We start from the raw sequence: 19,339 nt of genomic DNA, 5'->3' as shown, positions 1-19,339 counted from the left end.
GGACAGGTAAGACTCGTCAGGCTCTTTTAGGAGGACAGGTAAGGCTCAGGTAAGGCTCAAGTCAACAGGTCTTTTAGGAGGAAAGGTAAGGCTCAGGTAAGGTTCAGGTCAACAGGTCTTTTAGGAGGACAGGTAAGGCTCAGGTAAGGCTCAGGTCAACAGGTCTTTTAGGAGGAAAGGTAAGGCTCAGGTAAGGCTCGTCAGGCTCTTTTAGGAGGAAAGGTAAGGTTCAGGTAAGGCTCAAGGCAACAGGTCTTTTAGGAGGACAGGTAAGGGTCAGGTAAGGCTCAGGTCAACAGGTCTTTTAGGAGGAAAGGTAAGGCTCAGGTAAGGCTCGTCAGGCTCTTTTAGGAGGAAAGGTAAGGCTCAGGTAAGGCTCGTCAGGCTCTTTTAGGAGGAAAGGTAAGGTTCAGGTAAGGCTCAGGTCAACAGGTCTTTTAGGAGGAAAGGTAAGGCTCAGGTAAGGCTCAAGTCAACAGGTCTTTTAGGAGGACAGGTAAGGCTCAGGTCAACAGGTCTTTTAGGAGGACAGGTAAGGGTCAGGTAAGGCTCAGGTCAACAGGTCTTTTAGGAGGACAGGTAAGGCTCAGGTAAGGCTCAAGTCAACAGGTCTTTTAGGAGGAAAGGTAAGGCCAGGTAAGCACAGTCCCCAGGTGAGAAAAGTTACCTGCGAACACTAATTAAGATCAAAGCAAATCCGGCTCTCGAGAGTAAAACTAATTACAGGTGAGTCTTGGACAGGTGAGCATAAGCCTGGTGTCAGTTATCACTCTTTTTCGCCTTTGCATATTCCACATATTTCAATTTCAATAACTTTTTTAGGCCTATTTGCGCCATATCACTATAAGAGAAATTTGGATGTAGGTATTTTTTTTTTAATAACAAAGAAGACAGCTCAAGGGCACAAAAAAAAGCCCGCTACTCGCTGCTCCTAAAAGCCATTAACGAGCGTAAATGGTTCATGGAAAGCTCGTAAGGAATGGGATCTGGCGAGGTGATAGGATTGGAACTGATCATGACCTGGGAGGGAGGGAGATCTGGTATTATGCCGCTGAGAAACTACCAATCGCTTGTCACATATATTGCCCAAGTTACATATACAGGCCAGGGAAGCAAGCACCCGGTTCCCTGTTTTCGCCTGATTTTGTATATTTCTAATTAGTCTTCAACATCAACGTGACTGATTTATCCTTTTTGGCATGTTCTTCAAGGCGTGGTTGGCTTTGTTTATTTTTTTATGTTCTTCAAGGTGCAGTTAGCTGGCTTTGTTTATTTTTTTATGTTCTTCAAGGCATAGTTAGCTGGCTTTGTTGATTTTTTTATGTTCTTCAAGGCATAGTTAGCTGGCTTTGTTGATTTTTTATGTTCTTCAAGGCATAGTTAGCTGGCTTTGTTGATTTTTTATGTTCTTCAAGGCATAGTTAGCTGGCTTTGTTGATTTTTTATGTTCTTCAAGGTGTAGTTAGCTGGTTTTGTTGATTTTTTTATGTTCTTCAAGGCATAGTTAGCTGGCTTTGTTGATTTTTTTATGTTCTTCAAGGCGTAGTTAGCTGGCTTTGTTGATTTTTTATGTTCTTCAAGGCATAGTTAGCTGGCTTTGTTGATTTTTTTATGTTCTTCAAGGCGTAGTTAGCTGGCTTTGTTGATTTTTTATATAACTTTTTATGACCGAGCTTGTAATATGTCGACTTATAGAACTGTGAAAATCCAGCACTTCTAACTCCATCTCAAGAAAGAAATTAAAAGTCAAACTTCCCACATAACTCTTCACCCTGGTCAAATAACGTGGTACCACATTTGGCACCAGTAACTGCAAAGTAACACGACATTTTGCCTCTGCGTTACTAAAATGTTACTAAAATTCACCACTTTTGTTCATGTATTAATAAATGGATTTTGTATATTTACCCTCCTACAATTGAAGTATAATCTGACATAAAAAAAAACTGATCTGCTGACACGAACAGAATCATGTTGGTGAATTTTAAGTGTGGTGCCGGAAAAGGAACCAAGTTATTTGTTATCGGGGAAAAAAAAAAAAAGTTATTTATCGCTGAGTGTTGCAAATACTCAGAAATCTTTCCCTATGCAGTCGTCAAGTCCCTCCAGAGCCAACAGCACCTTCATCATGAGTTAGGTAACCGAGAGACACGCATGCAGGTCCCAGGTGAAAGGAGCCGCTCGGAAGGCTGGTCCACACACGCATTCACCAGCTAACTTAATCAACCGACCGCAAACACGAAGCCAGATTCACCAAGCCGTCTAATAATGAACAGAGTAAACAGTCAACTCCCAGAGGCAATCAGTCCCGTCAACGCACATATGCAGGCTGTCACGTGTTACAGTCCAGAGGGTAAGCCGGGTAGTGAGGCGAGGCAGTCTTTGGTACATAGTCTGGGAGCTTACAAACCCACTGTGAACCGTGAAACTAGCCCTTTATCACTGAGGCTAGGTAATGCAATAACCTCCGCCATTCAGCCACTCTCTCCTCTCCCGCGAACTGAACGAAAGGGAGGCGGCAGGTAAGGGAAGGTCCACAGGTATAGCAAGCAACCCGTACACATCTTCTCCTTCTGACCTGTAACGCTTTGTATCGCTTCTCAGGTCCTCCTCCTCTCGTTCCTCCCTTCTTCTTTTTACCTTCCTTATCAATGTTACGTAATTTTCTAAACTGAAATAGTCGCTTATCTTCACTTATTCAGACCTTTGTGCACTTTTGTCCCAGCACTGCGCGAGGAGGAACACTTTTGCCAACTTTGCCATCCTCCTCCATTTCCTTTTTGTCCCCGTGCAATCGCCCCGTTGTCCTCCTCTCGCCTCCCAGTCCACTCCTCTCTGCCTATTACCATCACTACCCCTGCCACTAACTCCCCGCTCTGTGCCTGTCATAGTTCCTGCATTCCACTATTAGGTGTTCTACTGCTTCTATCTCCACTCCTACACCTACAGTTCTGGTTTCCCCCGTCCCTGTTCCTGCCACCACCACATTAACCACACAGGTGACCAGGTGTGGAGATTAGCCCGCCTAACAACCCCACACACTAACCTTCATGGTCCAGGGCGGCTGCGGGATGAATGTGGGTGGGGATGGAAACAGGTGGACAGGTGGACACTGGGCAGGCAGGTAAGGGAGGGTTGCCATGTTTTAATTACTAGACTCGTTTTTTTCATTATCATTATTTATTTAGTATATGATTAAGCAATACCTAAAGTGGAGAAAAATAAATCTTGCTGGGAAATAGTTGCATGGAGTTTGTGTTTTCTAGTGGGTCCATTAATTAAAAATAGCTCATTACCAAATGGATTTTTCATGGCCAAATTTGGGGCTATCACACTGGGCAGGCGTTCCGTGGATCTTCAGTCAAACCACGATTTCCGCTGGCGTGGTTCTCATATTTCCGCGGTTTCCTGATGTGTCCACGATCTCCCAAAGCTACGGTAGATTTCACTGAAGAACGACGGTATTGCTCACCATCATCATCATCAGCAATAACAAGATACAATTGAGAGCCACACTAGCAAAAATCGACGTTTGACTGAAGATCCACGGAGTCTGCCCAGTGTAATAGCCCTTAAATAGCAAATGGCAACCCTGGTGAGCCCCACGGGTGAGCCTATACGGGCCTATGGGGTGTATTTTAAGACACCATCGCTTCTCACATCAACTATTTCTAAAGGTCAAAGAGGGGATCAATCGGGGTCTAATGAGTGTTTTTTAAGGTTCATGGCACAGAAGAAGGGTCAAACTACCACCAGGGTCATAAAACTACCCCTGGAAAGCCCTACAGCTCCTACGAAAGCTATGTCAAATATGTGAACTTGGGCGACGAAATGTTTTAAAATATCCCGCCCACCCACAAGGTCCTCACGCGGGGGGGGGAGAGGGGGAAGGGTGGGAATGAAAGTATACGCCCCTGGAACAAGCTTCAAGCATCCATTAAAGTACTATAAGCGTTACCCAATACCCACCCAGCTCCCCCCCGGCCCTCGCCCCTCTCACGGTCCATCGCGGGGGCCTGGGGGAGGGGGGGGAGACAGAGCGGGGGATGGGGGCAAGTTTGGAAAGTTTCGTTTAGTCGGCGCAACATCTGTGGTCATACGCCGGAGAGAGACAGAAGGGGAAGGAATTATAGATGGGAACAGGCCCCAGGGGACGGGACACAACCACGGGGGATAGGGGTCGTTAAGGTTTTACGCCCCTGGGACAACCTTTAAGCACCCTCTAAAGTACTAAGGTTGGCAGGTGCCCGGCCGTCCACCCAAATGGTCCACCCACGCCCACGGGGAGCTGAGAACGCGGCTGGGCGGGGAAGGGGGTGGGGGTAAATGCAGTAAACACACATATACACACACTAAGGTTATTATAGCAGGTGAGGACATATAACCTCGCCCCCCGCCTACCCGCCCTTACTGTCAACACATGAGGGGGCGGGGGGCAGGTAAGGGAAGGGGGCGTGGGGGAGGAACGAGAGAAGGAGGACCTAAGAAGCGATACAAAGCGTTACAGGTCAAAAAAAGAAGGAGGCAGGTGAGGGGGCGTGGGGCAGGTGAGGGAAGGGGGCGTGGGGCAGGTAAGGGAACGGTGCGTGGGGCAGGTAAGGGAAGGGTGCGTGGGGAGGCAGGTGAGGGGGCGTGGGTCAGGTGAGGGGGAGAGGGACAGGTGAGGGACATGTAGGGTGCGTGGGTCAGGTGAGGGACAGGTAGGGTGTGGACGCACCTGGAAGGTCTTCACCATGGTGGCGGTGATGGGTGCGGGGGCCGAGTGCGGGCGGCGGGACCTGTCGGGCGGCGTGGTCCTGGTGTCGCGGAGCCAGCCAGCCGGGGGCTCCCCTGGGTGCTGCTCCTGCTGCTGTTGCTGCTCCTGCTGGCCCTCCTGCTGGTTGTGGCGTGCCGCCCCCGACCCCACGGAGCCCACCGGGCGAGCCGCGCTAATGCACAGCCACGGCGCCAGGCACTCCAGCACTCTCACCCTGCCTGCAAGACACAGCCGTCAGCACCAGGCCAGGCACGGCACACACACCATAACACAGCCACACCACAGCACAACACAACACACCCCATCACTCTCACCCCGCCTGCAAGACACAGCCGTCAGCACCAGGCCAGGCACGGCACACAGACACCATAACACAGCCACACCACAGCACAACACAACACACCCCATCACTCTCACCCTGCCTGCAAAACACAGCCGTCAGCACCAGACCAGGAAAGGCACACAGACACCATAACAGACACACCACAGCACAACACAACAACACACAACAGCACACACATTACACCACACAGTCAAACAACACAGACATACTTCACCACACACACACACACACACACACCGCCGGTCCAAAACAAGTCGCGTTCACAGATTCACGTTTATCTGATGACGTCATAATGCAGACTCCGCCCCCTCCTGACCACCACCCTCACCCCGATCTTGCGCCTCCAATACCTCCATGCTCCACTCAACCCCTCATCGACCCCAACGCTAATCCTCCACCCCCCTTTCCTCCAACAACTGTACTAATCCAAACCAACCATATTTTCTCTCCTCTGCTCTGTCCCTTCTCTTCCTCTTCCCTCGTCAACCTCTCAGTCCTGCCTTTTCTTCCCCATATCTCCAAGCCTCCTCCTCTATCTCTCTCCTGTATCTCGTTCCCCTTTCTTCCTCCTCTTCCTTTGCCTTCTCTCCTTAAATGACCTCTTCCCTCCCATGTCCAACCCTTTCCTCTGTCCTTTTTCTACCTCCCCCAATCCTTTTCTCTCCTCCAGCCTCCCTCTCTTCCTCCCTCTCCCACACCTTATCTCCACCTCCCACCACACTAATAACACGAGTCTCATATATTTTCAAGTCTCAAAAATAACAACAAAAACTCGTGTTGAAATGCCCCCCACCACCACTACCGAACTTTGGAGCTGTTTTGGTATACAAGTTTGAGAGGTGTGTGTTTACCTTGCTTAATTACTTGCTTGCTTACATACGCTTATTTAAGAACATAAGAACATAGGGAGACTGCAAGAGTCCTAACATGTTTCACCTTTGTTACAGTTTAGCTTGTACGTTTATTTTATTTTTAATTTTGTGGAGTTAGTGCTCAAGTCTCGTTGCTGTTATGTTCTGCAAGAGGCCTAACATGTTCCACCCTTCTTCCTCTTCCTCCCTTCCTCCCTTCTCTTCGCCTCGTCCTTACTCACCCTTTCTCTACGTCTCCTCAACCTCACCCTCCTGTCTAGTCCACTCCGCTCTCCCTCACCGTCCTACCCTTCCGCCCTTCCTCTCCCTACCACCTATTCTACTCCCCCTCCCACTCTGCCTTCTGCGTCATCCCGCCCGCGCAAGGCCTGTCCCACCCACCCAGCCCTGCCTCACCTATTTATGCATCCCCCGTCACGCCCCTATGCCTGACCTGCCCCAAGCCTTCCCACCCTGCCCCACGCCGTACCCTGCCTCCTGACCACTCCGCCCTGTCCTTCCTTCCTTCCTTCCCTTCTCCCTCAACTCCACACCCTGCCTCTCCTTACACCTTCCCCCTCCCTCCCTCCCTCCCCCTTCCCCACCCTGAACCCAACGCCCTCTCATTCTATCACCCTGTCTCTCCTTACACCCCCCCTCACCCTTTCCCATCCTGAACTCCCTGAACACCCTGTCTCTCCTTGCACCCCCCTCCCACAACCTCCATGCTTCTGAACCCCACGCCCTGCCTCTCCGTAAAACTCCCCCCTTCCCCCTACCCTGCCTCTCTCTCCCCCTTCTCCTCACAGAACCCAATGCCCTCTTACTGACGTCTTTCTGACTAGCCGGAAAAAAAAAAAAAAAAAAAACGTTTAAGTCAACAGTCGTCCATAACGTCTGAAGCCGCAAGCATGTCGATACACACACACACACACACACACACACACACACACACACACACACACACACACAGCCAAATTGCATTCTTAATTTTTCACATTTTATTCATTCCTTTTTTTTATAGGAGGGAAGAAATGTGTATTTGTTTATTTATTAATGTTCAGCACTGGGCCAGCGTGTCTACTTTAACACACACACACACACACACACACACACACACACACACACACACACACACACACACACACACACATACAATTACTACGCCCTTGAACCTTTTTAAGAATACAAAACGGATTAATGAGAGAGAGAGAGAGAGAGAGAAGGGGTGGGGGGCTATACTCAACAACACCCTTTGCACACACACACACACACACACACACACACACACACACACACACACACACACACACACACACACACACACACACAGACTTGCATATATTCTTTTTCTTCCCTTTCATTTTTAATTTTCTTTCTTTTCCTTCCTTAACTTCTTTCGTTTAGTAACTTCCTTCGTTAATTGATTCCCTTCGCTTCTTAATCGCTTCCTCTCTTCTATCCTTGCTTCCTTCTCTTCTTCCTTTTCCTCCCTTTTCGCTTCTCATTTTCTTTCTCTCCCTTCCTAAACCTCTTTCATTCCTCTCTTCTTTCTCTTATTCATTCCCTTCGCTTCTTACTATGGCCCCCCTACCCACCCCACCACCCTTTGAAATTACTAAACCCTCCCCTCTCCCCCCCCCCTCAGTTAAAGAACCACTGATATATAATGACTTCACAGCGAAAATACATAACAACACAATGACAGGTGACGGAGGGAGGGACACACACACACACACACACACACACACACACAGGTATGCTCACGAAGGGGTTACCTGTAGTTTATGGCCCCTCTCACCCCTTGTCCCCCGCCCTCAAGGTCACCAGCCATCGCATGTGTAAGGCCCAGAAGAACGGCCGGCGGTGTAGTTTCGCTCTATTAGACAGGAATCTTTTGTTGGGCTTCCGTGAATCTGAACTGCCGGCACTCACGATGTTAGGGGGGAGGGGGAGGGGAGGGGGAGGGAGAGAGAGGGAGGGAGAGTAATAATAGAGGAGAGAGAAATGGAGGAAGAAGATGAAGGATGAGAAGGGAAATGTAAGAGAAATGCAAAAGAGAGAGAGAGAGAGAGAGAGAGAGAGAGAGAGAGAGAGAGAGAGAAAAGGAGAAAGATGATGAAGAAGGGAAAAGGAAGAGAAAAAAAGCAAAAAGGAAGATGATTGCAGGGCGAAAAGATCAGAGAGAGAGAGAGAGAGAGAGAGAGAGAGAATAGACTGAAATACTGTTGTGTCCAAATGTTTTTTAATAAGGGGAAGAAGCAATTAGTTATGGCAATATAGAGAAATTATGAAAATCTATAGGCAATGTATATATTTTTTTTATCTATTCTCTTTTCCTTTCTTCCTGTTGATGGCTCCCTCTCTCCCTTCTATCCTTCCTTCCTTCCTTCTTTATCGTCACTTTCCTTCCTTCCTTTTTCTTCCCTCTGTATCGTTCTTTCCCTCTCTTCTTTCCTTCCTTCCTTCCTTCCTTATCGTCACTTTCCTTCCTTCCTTTTCCTTCCCTCTGTATCGTTCTTTCCCTCTCTTCTTTCCTTCCTTCCTTCCTTCCTTTTTCTTCCCTCTGTATCGTTCTTTCCCTCTCTTCTTTCCTTCCTTCCTTCCTTCCTTATCGTCACTTTCCTTCCTTCCTTTTTCTTCCCTCTGTATCGTTCTTTCCCTTCCTTCTTTCCTTCCTTCCTTCCTTCCTTCCTTTTTCTTCCCTCTGTATCGTTCTTTCCCTTCCTTCTTTCCTTCCTTCCTTCCTTCCTTCCTTTTTCTTCCCTCTGTATCGTTCTTTCCCTTCCTTCTTTCCTTCCTTCCTTCCTTCCTTATCGTCACTTTCCTTCCTTCCTTTTTCTTCCCTCTGTATCGTTCTTTCCCTCCCTTCTTTCCTTCCTTCCTTCCTTCCTTCCTTTTTCTTCCCTCTGTATCGTTCTTTCCCTTCCTTCTTTCCTTCCTTCCTTCCTTCCTTATCGTCACTTTCCTTCCTTCCTTTTTCTTCCCTCTGTATCGTTCTTTCCCTCTCTTCTTTCCTTCCTTCCTTTCTTCTTTTTCCCCACTTTCCTTCCTTCTTCTTCCCCTCTCTTCTTTCCTTCACTTCTTATTTTCTTCTTTTTCTTCCATATTTGCTTTCCTTTCCTTTCTTTCTTCCTTTGTTTTCCGTTCCCTATCTCTCTTCTATCCTTGCTTTCTTCTTTTCTTCCTTTCCTTTCTTTCCCTCTCTTCTTTCCTTCCCTATCTGGTTTCCCTTCCTTTCTTCCTTCCTTTTTTTTCCCTCCCTTCTCCCTCTCCGTCTCTTCTATCCTTGCTTTCTTCTTTTCTTCCTTTCATTTCTTACTAATTAATGTCTGTTAGCATGTTCACCTGTCTGTCTGTCTGTCTCCGCAATCAGGTAAGTTTTCCAGTATAACACAAGGATATGAGACTACAAACAGCTAGACAGACAGACAGACAGACAGACAGACAGATGGCTTGCTCACTGCTCACCAAACTCCCTTACTTATCCATCCAACCTCCATTTAAACCTTCCAAGTGTCTATGGTTGATATCATAAAACACATTCACTCCTCACATCAGCTATCTCTAAAGGTCAAAGATGGGGTCAGTCAGGTTCTGGTGAGTGTTGCTTTAGGTTCATGGCACCGAGGAAGGGTCAAACTACCACCAGGGTCATAAAACTACCCCTGGAAAGGCCTACAGGTCTTACGAAAGCCTTGTCAGATATGTGAACTTGGCCGACGGAGATGTTTTAAAATACGACTCTATATACCTCAACGACTCACCTGGTCAGTTCATTCCACTCGTCCATTCCAACCTGTCCAATTTGTCCCAACCCGTTATCGCGCGTTGGTCCTTCAGTATATAAGAGCTTCATTTAAATATAGCACTTGTTAATCCCTTTAATCCGTGTAAACATCTTAATTTGGCTCTATATCACCAAGCAGTCCCTCCATGATGTTGTTTCTTCAATATTCCTCTATCTATCTCCTATCTCCTCCTCCTCCTCCTCCTCCTCCTCCTCCTCTTCTCTTTCTCCTCCTCCTCCACTTCTCTTTCCTCCTCCTCCACCTCCTCCTCTTCTTCAACCATCTCCACTTTAATCTTGTCCTTCCTTCCTTCCTTCTTTTTATCATCATCTCCTCCTCCTCCTCTTCTCTTTCCTCCTCCTCCTCCTCCTCCTCCACTTCTCTTTCCTCCTCCTCCACCTCCTCCTCTTCTTCTTCAACCATCTCCACTTTAATCTTGTCCTTCCTTCCTTCCTTTTTTTATCATCTCCTCCTCCTCCTCCTCCTCCTCCTCCTTTTTTTTCATCTTGCTCTTCTTCTTTTCCTCCTTTTTCTTCTTTTCCTCCTCCTTCACGGCACAGGCACTCACTCAGCCCCCCGCCCCCCCCCCCCGCCCCCCTCACCCCTCTCACCCCCCTTGCCCTCCCCCACGCCAGCAGGACGCCGCGGCTCCGTGTGTGTGTGTGTGTGTGTGTGTGTGTGTGTGTGTGTGTGTGTGTGTGTGTGTGTGTGTGTGTGTGTGTTCCAGGCAGGCACACTCCTCCATGCCAATACTGCACGTCATGTCCAGCCAGGCTTCTCTCTCTCTCTCTCTCTCTCTCTCTCTCTCTCTCTCTCTCTCTCTCTCTCTCTCTACTGCAGCACAGGCTTCAACGTCACTGCTGTCTCTCTCCTTTCTCTCTTTCTTTCCTTCCTTCTCTCATTTTCTTTCTTTTCTTTCTCTCTCTCTCTCTCTCTCTCTCTCTCTCTCTCTCTCTCTCTCTCTCTCTCTCTCTCTTCTATCCTTGCCTTCTTCTTTTCTTCTTTTTCCTTCTTTTCATTCCTTATTTTCCTTATTTTCCTTCCTTTTTTTTGTAAGTTCTTTCGTTCCCTTCTTCCCCTTTTTTTCGTCCTTTCTTTTCCCTCTTTTAATCTTTTCTTTTTTCTTCTCTTTCCTTCTTCTTTTCTTCCCTTCCCTTATTTTCTTTTCTTACTCCTTCATATTCTTTCCTCTTTTAATCTTTTCTTTTTCTTCTTTCCTTCTTCATTTTCTTCCATCTTTTCTTCCTTTCTTTTCCTTCGTTTCCTTTCTCAACTTCCTTCCTTTTTGCCTCTCCCTCCCTCCCCAACACACACACACACACACACACACACACACACACACACACACACACACTCGGCAGGAGCTCAAGACAAGTCAGAGTCAGCCCCCCCCCGCACCCCCTCACCCCTCTCTCCCCCTCCCCTCAAAGTCACCCCAACTCACCCAGCCACGCCTTTCCAAACCTGCTTTCACCCCCCTCAACCCTTTCACCCCATCCCTTCTCCTCCCTCTCCCTCACCTCACCCCTCCAGCCCTACATCCTCCCTCCCTCCCTCGTTCTTTCCTCCCTTCTTTTCTCCGTTTTACCTCCTCTTTCCTCCCTTTCACCTGACCTGACCTTACCTAACCTATCTGAACTTAACCAAGACAGACCTACCCGGAGCATACCCAGTCCAACTTCAGCTGGTCTAGCCTAAAACTCCCTTTCCTTCCCTGACTAAACCTAACCTCTCGTAACCTAACCTAACCTAACCTCCCGTAACCTAACCCAACCTAACCTAACCTAACCTAACCCAACCTACCCTAACCTAACCTCCCGTAACCTACCCTAACCTAACCTCCCGTAACCTAACCCAACCTACCCTAACCTAACCTCCCGTAACCTGACCCAACCTACCCTAACCTAACCTTACCTAACCTTACCTACAGCCCTTCCCCCTCTACCCTCCCCCGCTTTCCTCTTCCCCCCCTAACCTAACCTCCCGTAACCCAACCTTACCTAACCTTATCTACAGCCCTTCCTCCTCTACCCTCCCCCGCTTTCCTCTTCCCCCCTAACCTAACCTAACCTAACCTCACCTCACGTAACCTAACCTCCCGTAACCCAACCTTACCTAACCTTATCTACAGCCCTTCCACCTCTACCCTCCCCCCCTTTCCTCTCTTCCCCCCTAACCTAACCTAGCCTAACCTAACCTCACCTAACCTAACCTCCCGTAACCCAACCTTACCTAACCTTACCTACAGCCCTTCCCCCTCTACCCTCCCCCGCTTTCCTCTCTTCCCCCCTAACCTAACCTAACCAAACCTCACGTAACCTAACCTCCCGTAACCCAACCTTACCTAACCTTACCTACAGCCCTTCCCCCTCTACCCTCCCCCCCTTTCCTCTCTTCCCCCCCTAACCTAACCTAACCTCACGTAACCTAACCTCCCATATCCCAACCTTACCTAACCTTATCTACAGCCCTTCCCCCTCTACCCTCCACCCCTTCCCTCCCATTTTCCTCTCTCCCCCCTAACGTAACCTAACCTAACCTAACCTAACCTCACTTTCCGTATTACCTGACATTACCAACATCAACCTCCAGCCTTTCCACCCTCCCCCTCCACCCCTTTCTCCCCCTTTCCTCTCTTCCCCCCTAACCTAACCTAACCTAACCTAACCAAACCTAACCCAACCTGACCTAACCTAACCTAACCAAACCTAACCCAACCTAACCTAACCTAACCAAACCTAACCTAACCAAACCTAACCTAACCTAACCCAACCCAACCCAACCTAACCTAACCTAACCTAACCTAACCTAACCTAACCTAACCTAACCCAACCCAACCTAACCTAACCTAACCAAACCTAACCCAACCTAACCTAACCTAACCTAACCTAACCCAACCTCACTTTCCCTATTACCTAACATTACCAACACCAACCTCCAACCTCCCCACCCCCATTGTCTCCCCCTCCCCCTCCCCACCCTTCCCTCCCCTCCACCTCTCACGCCGCTCGGCAAAATTAGAGGCCTTGTTAACGTCATAAAAAGCGCCCATCTGTTCACACCTGCCATCCAGCGCCTCTAATTAACCTGCCAACGACCATCGCTCCCTGTTGCCTGTTAGTGTTACCTGCGCCTGTTACTGTACGGCCTGTTACCGGCGTCACCAATAACACACGGGAATGAAAACAGAGGGTGGTGATGGGCTGGTCTCTCTCTCTCTCTCTCTCTCTCTCTCTCTCTCTCTCTCTCTCTCTCTCTCTCTCTCTCTCTCTCTCTCTCTCTCTCTCTCTCTCTCTGTGTGTGTGTGTGTGTGTGTGTGTTTACTTACCTACACAACCCACCTATCTATCTATATATCAATTTCTTTTTTTTTTTTTTTGCATATCTATCTGTCTATCTATCTACCAATCTATCTAACTATCTATCCACTTATTTACCTATTTGTCTGTCTTTTCCATGTCAACCTGCCTATCTACCTATCTATCTATCGATCTATTTATCTATTTGTCTGTCTATCTGTGCGTCTATCGATATACCAGCCAACCAATACATTCATTCATCTACCTACATACTTACCGACTTATCTATCTATCTATCTATCTATCTAGTCACAAGAAGGGATATGGTTATGGGACATGCAGCCCTGCCCACACGCCACGCCATGACAGACAGACAGACAGACAGACAGACACCAAATGAAATGTACGGACCTCTGTGGGAAATAGGTGATTGGGGTGTCTTACTAGGCCATGGGAACACGTTACGACATGTTAGGACACGTTTTGACATGATACGACACGATCAAACTTGTCCCATTGACGTGGAGATAGATAGACAGAGACAGAGAGAGAGAGAGAGAGAGAGAGAGAGAGAGAGAGAGAGAAGGGGGGGAGCCTGACACAGTTCGATACAAGAATGCCGAGACACGTGAGGTCCTGGTGTGTGTGTGTGTGTGTGTGTGTGTGTGTGTGTGTGAAGAGAGTGTGAGCAAGGCCTTCAAAGTTTTCCACCACTATCATCACCATCAACACCATCACCATCACCACCATCATCACTATCACCACCCAAAACACTTCCCTTCTGTCCCCTCTTCCTATCTTTATTTTTTTCCCTTTTTGTTATTTTCCTTTTGGTCATTAATTAATCTTTCCGTCAACCACATCAATAAAAACATAAAGATAGAAGATGAATGATTTAACTTGTCTCATTACCACAGGAATGTTATATATCAGAGAAGAAGGGGAAGAGATGGGAATGGGAATGGGATGGAAGGGAAGGGAAGAAATGGGAATGGAATGGAAGGGAAGGGAATGGAATGGAATGGAATGGAATGGAAGGGGAAGGGAAAAAGGATGAACATATATAATAGTATGATAATGTATATGATAAGGTAAAAAATGAAAGGGGGAAGGGTAGGAAGGGGATGGGTAGAGGATGAAAATAGAGAGGATGATAGAACACATACGATAGACCAGAGAGAAATTCGAAGATGGGAAGAAAAGAAAAAGGGAGAGAGGTGGGGGACTGGCATCGATAGAAATTGATAGTGGAGAAATTTGAGTGGTATGTGTGGAAAGAAAGAAAAGGGGAATGAAAAATAACAAAGAGGGAAGGGAATTAGAGGAGAGGAGAGGAGGAAGGAAAGAAATGGAAGGGAAAGGACGATATAGAAGAAAATATGCACAGGAAAAGGGAAAGTAAGGGGAAGGAAAAGGAAGAAAAGAGAAGGGGAAATGAGAGAAGAAAAGGAACAGAAGATAAGGTAGGAGAGGAAGACAAGAGAGAACAAGAAAAAGTGAACCAAAGAACAAAAACACAAAGAAATGACGGAAGAAAATATAAGGAGAAACACAAGACAGGCAAATAAAAGAAGAAAAGGAACAGAAGAGAAAGTAGGAGAGGAAGAAGACAAGAGAGAACAAGAAGAAAAAGTGAAGAGGAGAAGAACATAAAACACAAAAACGCGAAGAAATTAATGAAGAAAATAAAAGGAGAAACACAAGACAGGCAAATAAAAGAAGAAAAGGAACAGAAGAGAAGGTAGGAGAGGAAGAAGACAAGAGAGAACAAGAAGAAAAAGTGAAGCAAAAAAGAACATAAACACAAAAACAAAGAAATTAATGAAGAAAATAAAAGGAGGAACACAAGACAGGCAAATAAAAGAAGAAAAGGAACAGAAGAGAAAGTAGGAGAGGAAGAAGACAAGAGATAACAAGAAGAAAAAGTGGAGAAGAGAAGAACATAAACAAACAAAGAAATGACGAGAGAAAATGAAAGTGGAAGAAAATAAAAGTTACCGAAATTAAAAGTGGCCGATTACGGAAACAAGAAAAAGCGAAGCAAAGAACAAAAACACAAAAACACAAACAAAGAAATGACGAGAGAAAATGAAAGTGGAAGAAAATGAAAGTGGAAGAAAATGAAAGTGGAAGAAAATGAAAGTGGAAGAAAATGAAAGTGGAAGAAAATGAATGTGGAAGAAAATAAAAGTGGAAGAAAATGAAAGTGGAAGAAAATGAAAGTGGAAGAAAATGAAAATGGAAGAAAATGAAAGTGGAAGAAAATGAAAGTGGAAGAAAATGAAAGTGGAAGAAAATAAAAGTTACCGAAATTAAATAAAAGTGGCTTATTACGTTAGCGATAAAAACAACAACAACAACAACAACATATAGAACGCAAAGACAAAAACACAAACAAAGAAATGACGAAAATAAAATAGAAAAAGTGGAAAAAAAATTAAAGTTACCTAAATAAAAAAAAATGGCCTATTATGTTAGCGATAAAAAAACAATAAAAAAAACACATATATTAAATAGAGCAACTAACTTATGATCCTTCCGTTAACATAAGCAGCTTACGAAGAAGGAGAACTAGATCATTAACGAGCGAATTACCCCCCCTCCCCCTCCCCCCCCTCCCACGACCCCCCCCCCCCTCCCATGCACTCCACATTCATTGCCAGATAAAGATAGTAATGATAATCCAAGCAGTGTTGCCAAGTCAGTGAACATATTAATTAATTCCGATTTTTTTTTTTGTTGTTGTTGTTGTTGTTGTTGTTTTGGGTGCGTGTAGAGATGATTGGAAGTTGTTGTTTTCTTCTCATTTTTTATGTTATCGCTTTCATTATCATTATTATTATTATTATTATTATTATTATTATTATTATTATTATTATTTCCCTATTGTTATCACTATTTTCATTATCTTATTCAGCTTTGTTATTTTTTTTCTTCTTTTTTGGGTTAGTCACCATCAGTATCCTCCTCTCTTCCTCCTCCTCCTCCTCCTCCTCCTCCTCTTATTCTTCATCGTCATCCATATCATTATCTTGTTTTAAATGTCATCATCACTCATTATCTTCCTCATCTTCGTCATCATCATCATCTCCTCCTCTTCTTCTTCTTACTCTTCATCGTCATTCCTATCATTATCTTGTTTTAAATGTCATCATCACTCTCATTATCTTCGTCATCATCATCATCATCAGCTTAAAACTAATAAGGTAAGTAAATAAATAAAATAATGCTTCCAATTTGTATACATCACCATCATCATCATCATCATCATCATCATCATTATTTTGTTCGTGTCATCATTCTTATTGGCATTATCTTCCTCACCACCATCATCACAACCACTCCCTTTCATCACCACCACATCATCATCATTATCATCATCATCATCATCATTACCATCATCATTAGTTCTTTGTACCGCATATAAAAGGTGGTTTTACTCAACTTTCCCTAATTACACGTCTCTCTCTCTCTCTCTCTCTCTCTCTCTCTCTCTCTCTCTCTCTCTCTCTCTCTCTCTCTCTCTCTCTCTCTCTCTCTCTCTCTCTGTCTGTCTGTCTGTCTGTGTGTGTGTCTGTGTATGTCTGTCTCTCTCTCTCTCTCTCTCTCTCTCTCTCTCTCTCTCTCTGTCTGTCTGTCTGTCTGTCTGTCTGTCTGTCTGTCTGTCTGTCTGTCTGTCTGTCTGTCTGTCTGTCTGTCTGTCTGTCTGTCTGTCTCTCTCTCTCTCTCTCTCTCTCTCTCTCTCTCTCTCTCTCTCTCTCTCTCTCTCTCTCTCTCTCTCTCTCTCTCTCTCTCTAATACCCAACAACCCTTTTCATGTATCCCTACCTTGCCACATTTTTTTTTTACAACAAAGGAGACAGCTCAAGGGCACAAAAATAGGAAACAATAATAATAAAAAAAAGCCCGCTACTCGCTGCTCCTAAAAAGAATCCAAAGAGGTGGCCGAATGAGAGATCTCCGTCGATATATAACTTTTTTTCCCTTTCTTCATCGGCTTCCTCTTCCCTTCACCTCGTCTCTGCAGCTTTTTTTTTTAATAGCTTAGGAGACAGTTCAAGGGCGTAAAGAAAAATATTAAAAAAAAGCCCGCTACTTACTGCTCCAAAGCCCGCAAAACTTACCTATTTTAATCCCTCACAAACACCAAGTGAATCTATCATCTTGAGTACATCGTTTTCTGTTAGCTACATAAGCATTTCAATTAATATTATACGGATCAAAACTAACACTTGTGAGCCCCTATGAACAACTTAAACCCTGGCATAATAAACTTTCCATCGTTAACTAACCTATATTAATTGAACCTATTATCTTGAGTACATCGTTTTCTGTTAGCTACATATGCATTTCACTTAATATAATACGGATCAAAACTAGCACTTGTGAACCCCTATGAACAACTTAAACCCTGGCATAATAAACTTTCCATCGTTAACTAACCTATCAATCCCTTACAAACACCAAGTGAATCTATTATCTCGAGCACATCGTTTTCTGTTAGCTACATAAGCATTTCAATTAATATTATACGGATCAAAACTAGCACTTGTGAACCCCTATGAACAACTTAAACCCTGGCATAATAGACTTTCCATCGTTAACTATCCTATATCAATCCCTTACAAACACCAAGTGAATCTATTATCTTGAGTACATCGTTTTCTGTTAGCTACATAAGCATTTCACTTAATATTATACGGATCAAAACTAGCACTTGTGAACCTCTATGAACAACTTAAACCCTGGCATAATAGACTTTCCATCGTTAACTAACCTATATCAATCCCTTACAAACACCAAGTGAATCTATCATCTTGAGTACATCGTTTTCTGTTAGCTACATAAGCATTTCAATTAATATTATACGGATCAAAACTAGCACTTGTGAACCCCTATGAACAACTTAAACCCTGGCATAATAAACTTTCCATCGTTAACTAACCTATATTAATTGAACCTATTATCTTGAGTACATCGTTTTCTGTTAGCTACATATGCATTTCACTTAATATCATACGGATCAAAACTAGCACTTGTGAACCTCTATGAACAACTTAAACCCTGGCATAATAGACTTTCCATCGATAACTAACCTATATTAATCCCTTACAAACAACAAATGAATCTATTATCTCGAGCACATCGTTTTCTGTTAGCTACATAAACATTTCACATAATATTACGGCTCAAAACTAACACTTGTGAATCCCCTTCGAGAAACTTAAACCCTGGCATAATAGACTTTCCATCGTTAACTTACCTATATTAATCCCTTACAAACACCAAGTGAACTTATTATCTTGCGCACATAGTTTTCTGTTAGCTACATAAGCATTTCACTTAATATTACGCATCAAAACTAACACTTGTGAACCCCTATGAACAACTTAAACCCTGGCATAATAGACTTTCCATCGTTAACTAACCTATATCAATCCCTTACAAACACCAACAGAACCTATTATCTTGCGTACATCGTTTTCTGTTAGCTACATAAACATTTCAATTAATATTATACGGATCAAAACTAGCACTTGTGAACCCCTATGAACAACTTAAACCCTGGCATAATAAACCTTCCATCTTTTTAGAACAGACCGTAACCGATAAAGCTTTTGACGATAACCTTTTCAATAATATAAAAAAACAAAACATATATTGAACCCCTAAAAACAGTGAACCTTCCAACGTTTTAGGAGAACAGACCGTTACCGATGAAGCCTTTAACAACCTTTTCAATAATAATAAAAACATATATTGGACCTCTAAAAAAAAACATATTGAACTCCTAAAAAAAACATATATTGAACCCCTTAAAAAAAAACATTTATCACACACACACACACACACACACACACACACACACACACACACACACACACACACACACACACGTTTTCCAGCACACAATACAGAATAAAGAACAGTAACACATATGGAAGCGTTCACAGGAGATATAACTAACGAAGACAACTCAAAAAGACTATTTGAACCCTTTCTTCACCTGGGGTTCTACAGGTGACGGGATCTGATTGGCGCTCTTGAAGAAAGGATACTAAGACTTATTAATATCAAAAGACTTTGTTCCTTGTTCGCATCCGGGACACAGAAGAAGAACGGAGGAGAAAATGGAACGGAGTGAAGGCAAAATGCAAAAAATAAAATAAAATAAGAGTGTGTGTGTGTGTGTGTGTGTGTGTGTGTGTGTACTGTTGAAGGGAGAGAGAAAAGGAGGGAAGGGAGGAAAGGGGAGAGGAGAGAGGGAGAGGAGAGGGAAAGGGAGAAGGAAGAGGAGA

General features: G+C 44.8%; 1 protein-coding gene and 1 long non-coding RNA gene across 10 annotated transcripts in view; one reads left to right on the top strand and one right to left on the bottom strand.

Moving 5' to 3' along the window:
* LOC126988237 (protein yippee-like 2) overlaps positions 1-19,339 on the bottom strand; it is a 170,073-nt gene that overhangs the window by 37,492 nt on the left and 113,242 nt on the right. The window contains exon 3 of the mRNA XM_050846283.1: positions 4,718-4,974. Within this exon, the coding sequence (XP_050702240.1) occupies positions 4,718-4,974 (257 nt within the window). The remainder of the gene's footprint in view (positions 1-4,717; positions 4,975-19,339) is intronic.
* LOC126988240 (uncharacterized) lies at positions 29-4,642 on the top strand. Of its 9 annotated transcripts, none has more exons than XR_007741791.1 (4): positions 29-190; positions 281-370; positions 544-562; positions 610-4,642. It is a non-coding gene; the product is annotated as an uncharacterized LOC126988240 (long non-coding RNA). The 9 variants fall into 9 exon arrangements; XR_007741792.1 differs by lacking the exon at positions 544-562 and adding an exon at positions 497-515; XR_007741789.1 differs by adding an exon at positions 414-460 and having other exon boundaries at positions 497-4,642.

The sequence above is a fragment of the Eriocheir sinensis genome, chromosome 68, assembly GCF_024679095.1.
Source record: "Eriocheir sinensis breed Jianghai 21 chromosome 68, ASM2467909v1, whole genome shotgun sequence".
NCBI lineage: Eukaryota > Metazoa > Arthropoda > Malacostraca > Decapoda > Varunidae > Eriocheir > Eriocheir sinensis.
Note: the sequence above shows the minus strand (reverse complement) of the source record. Positions and strands in the feature narration are given on the sequence as shown.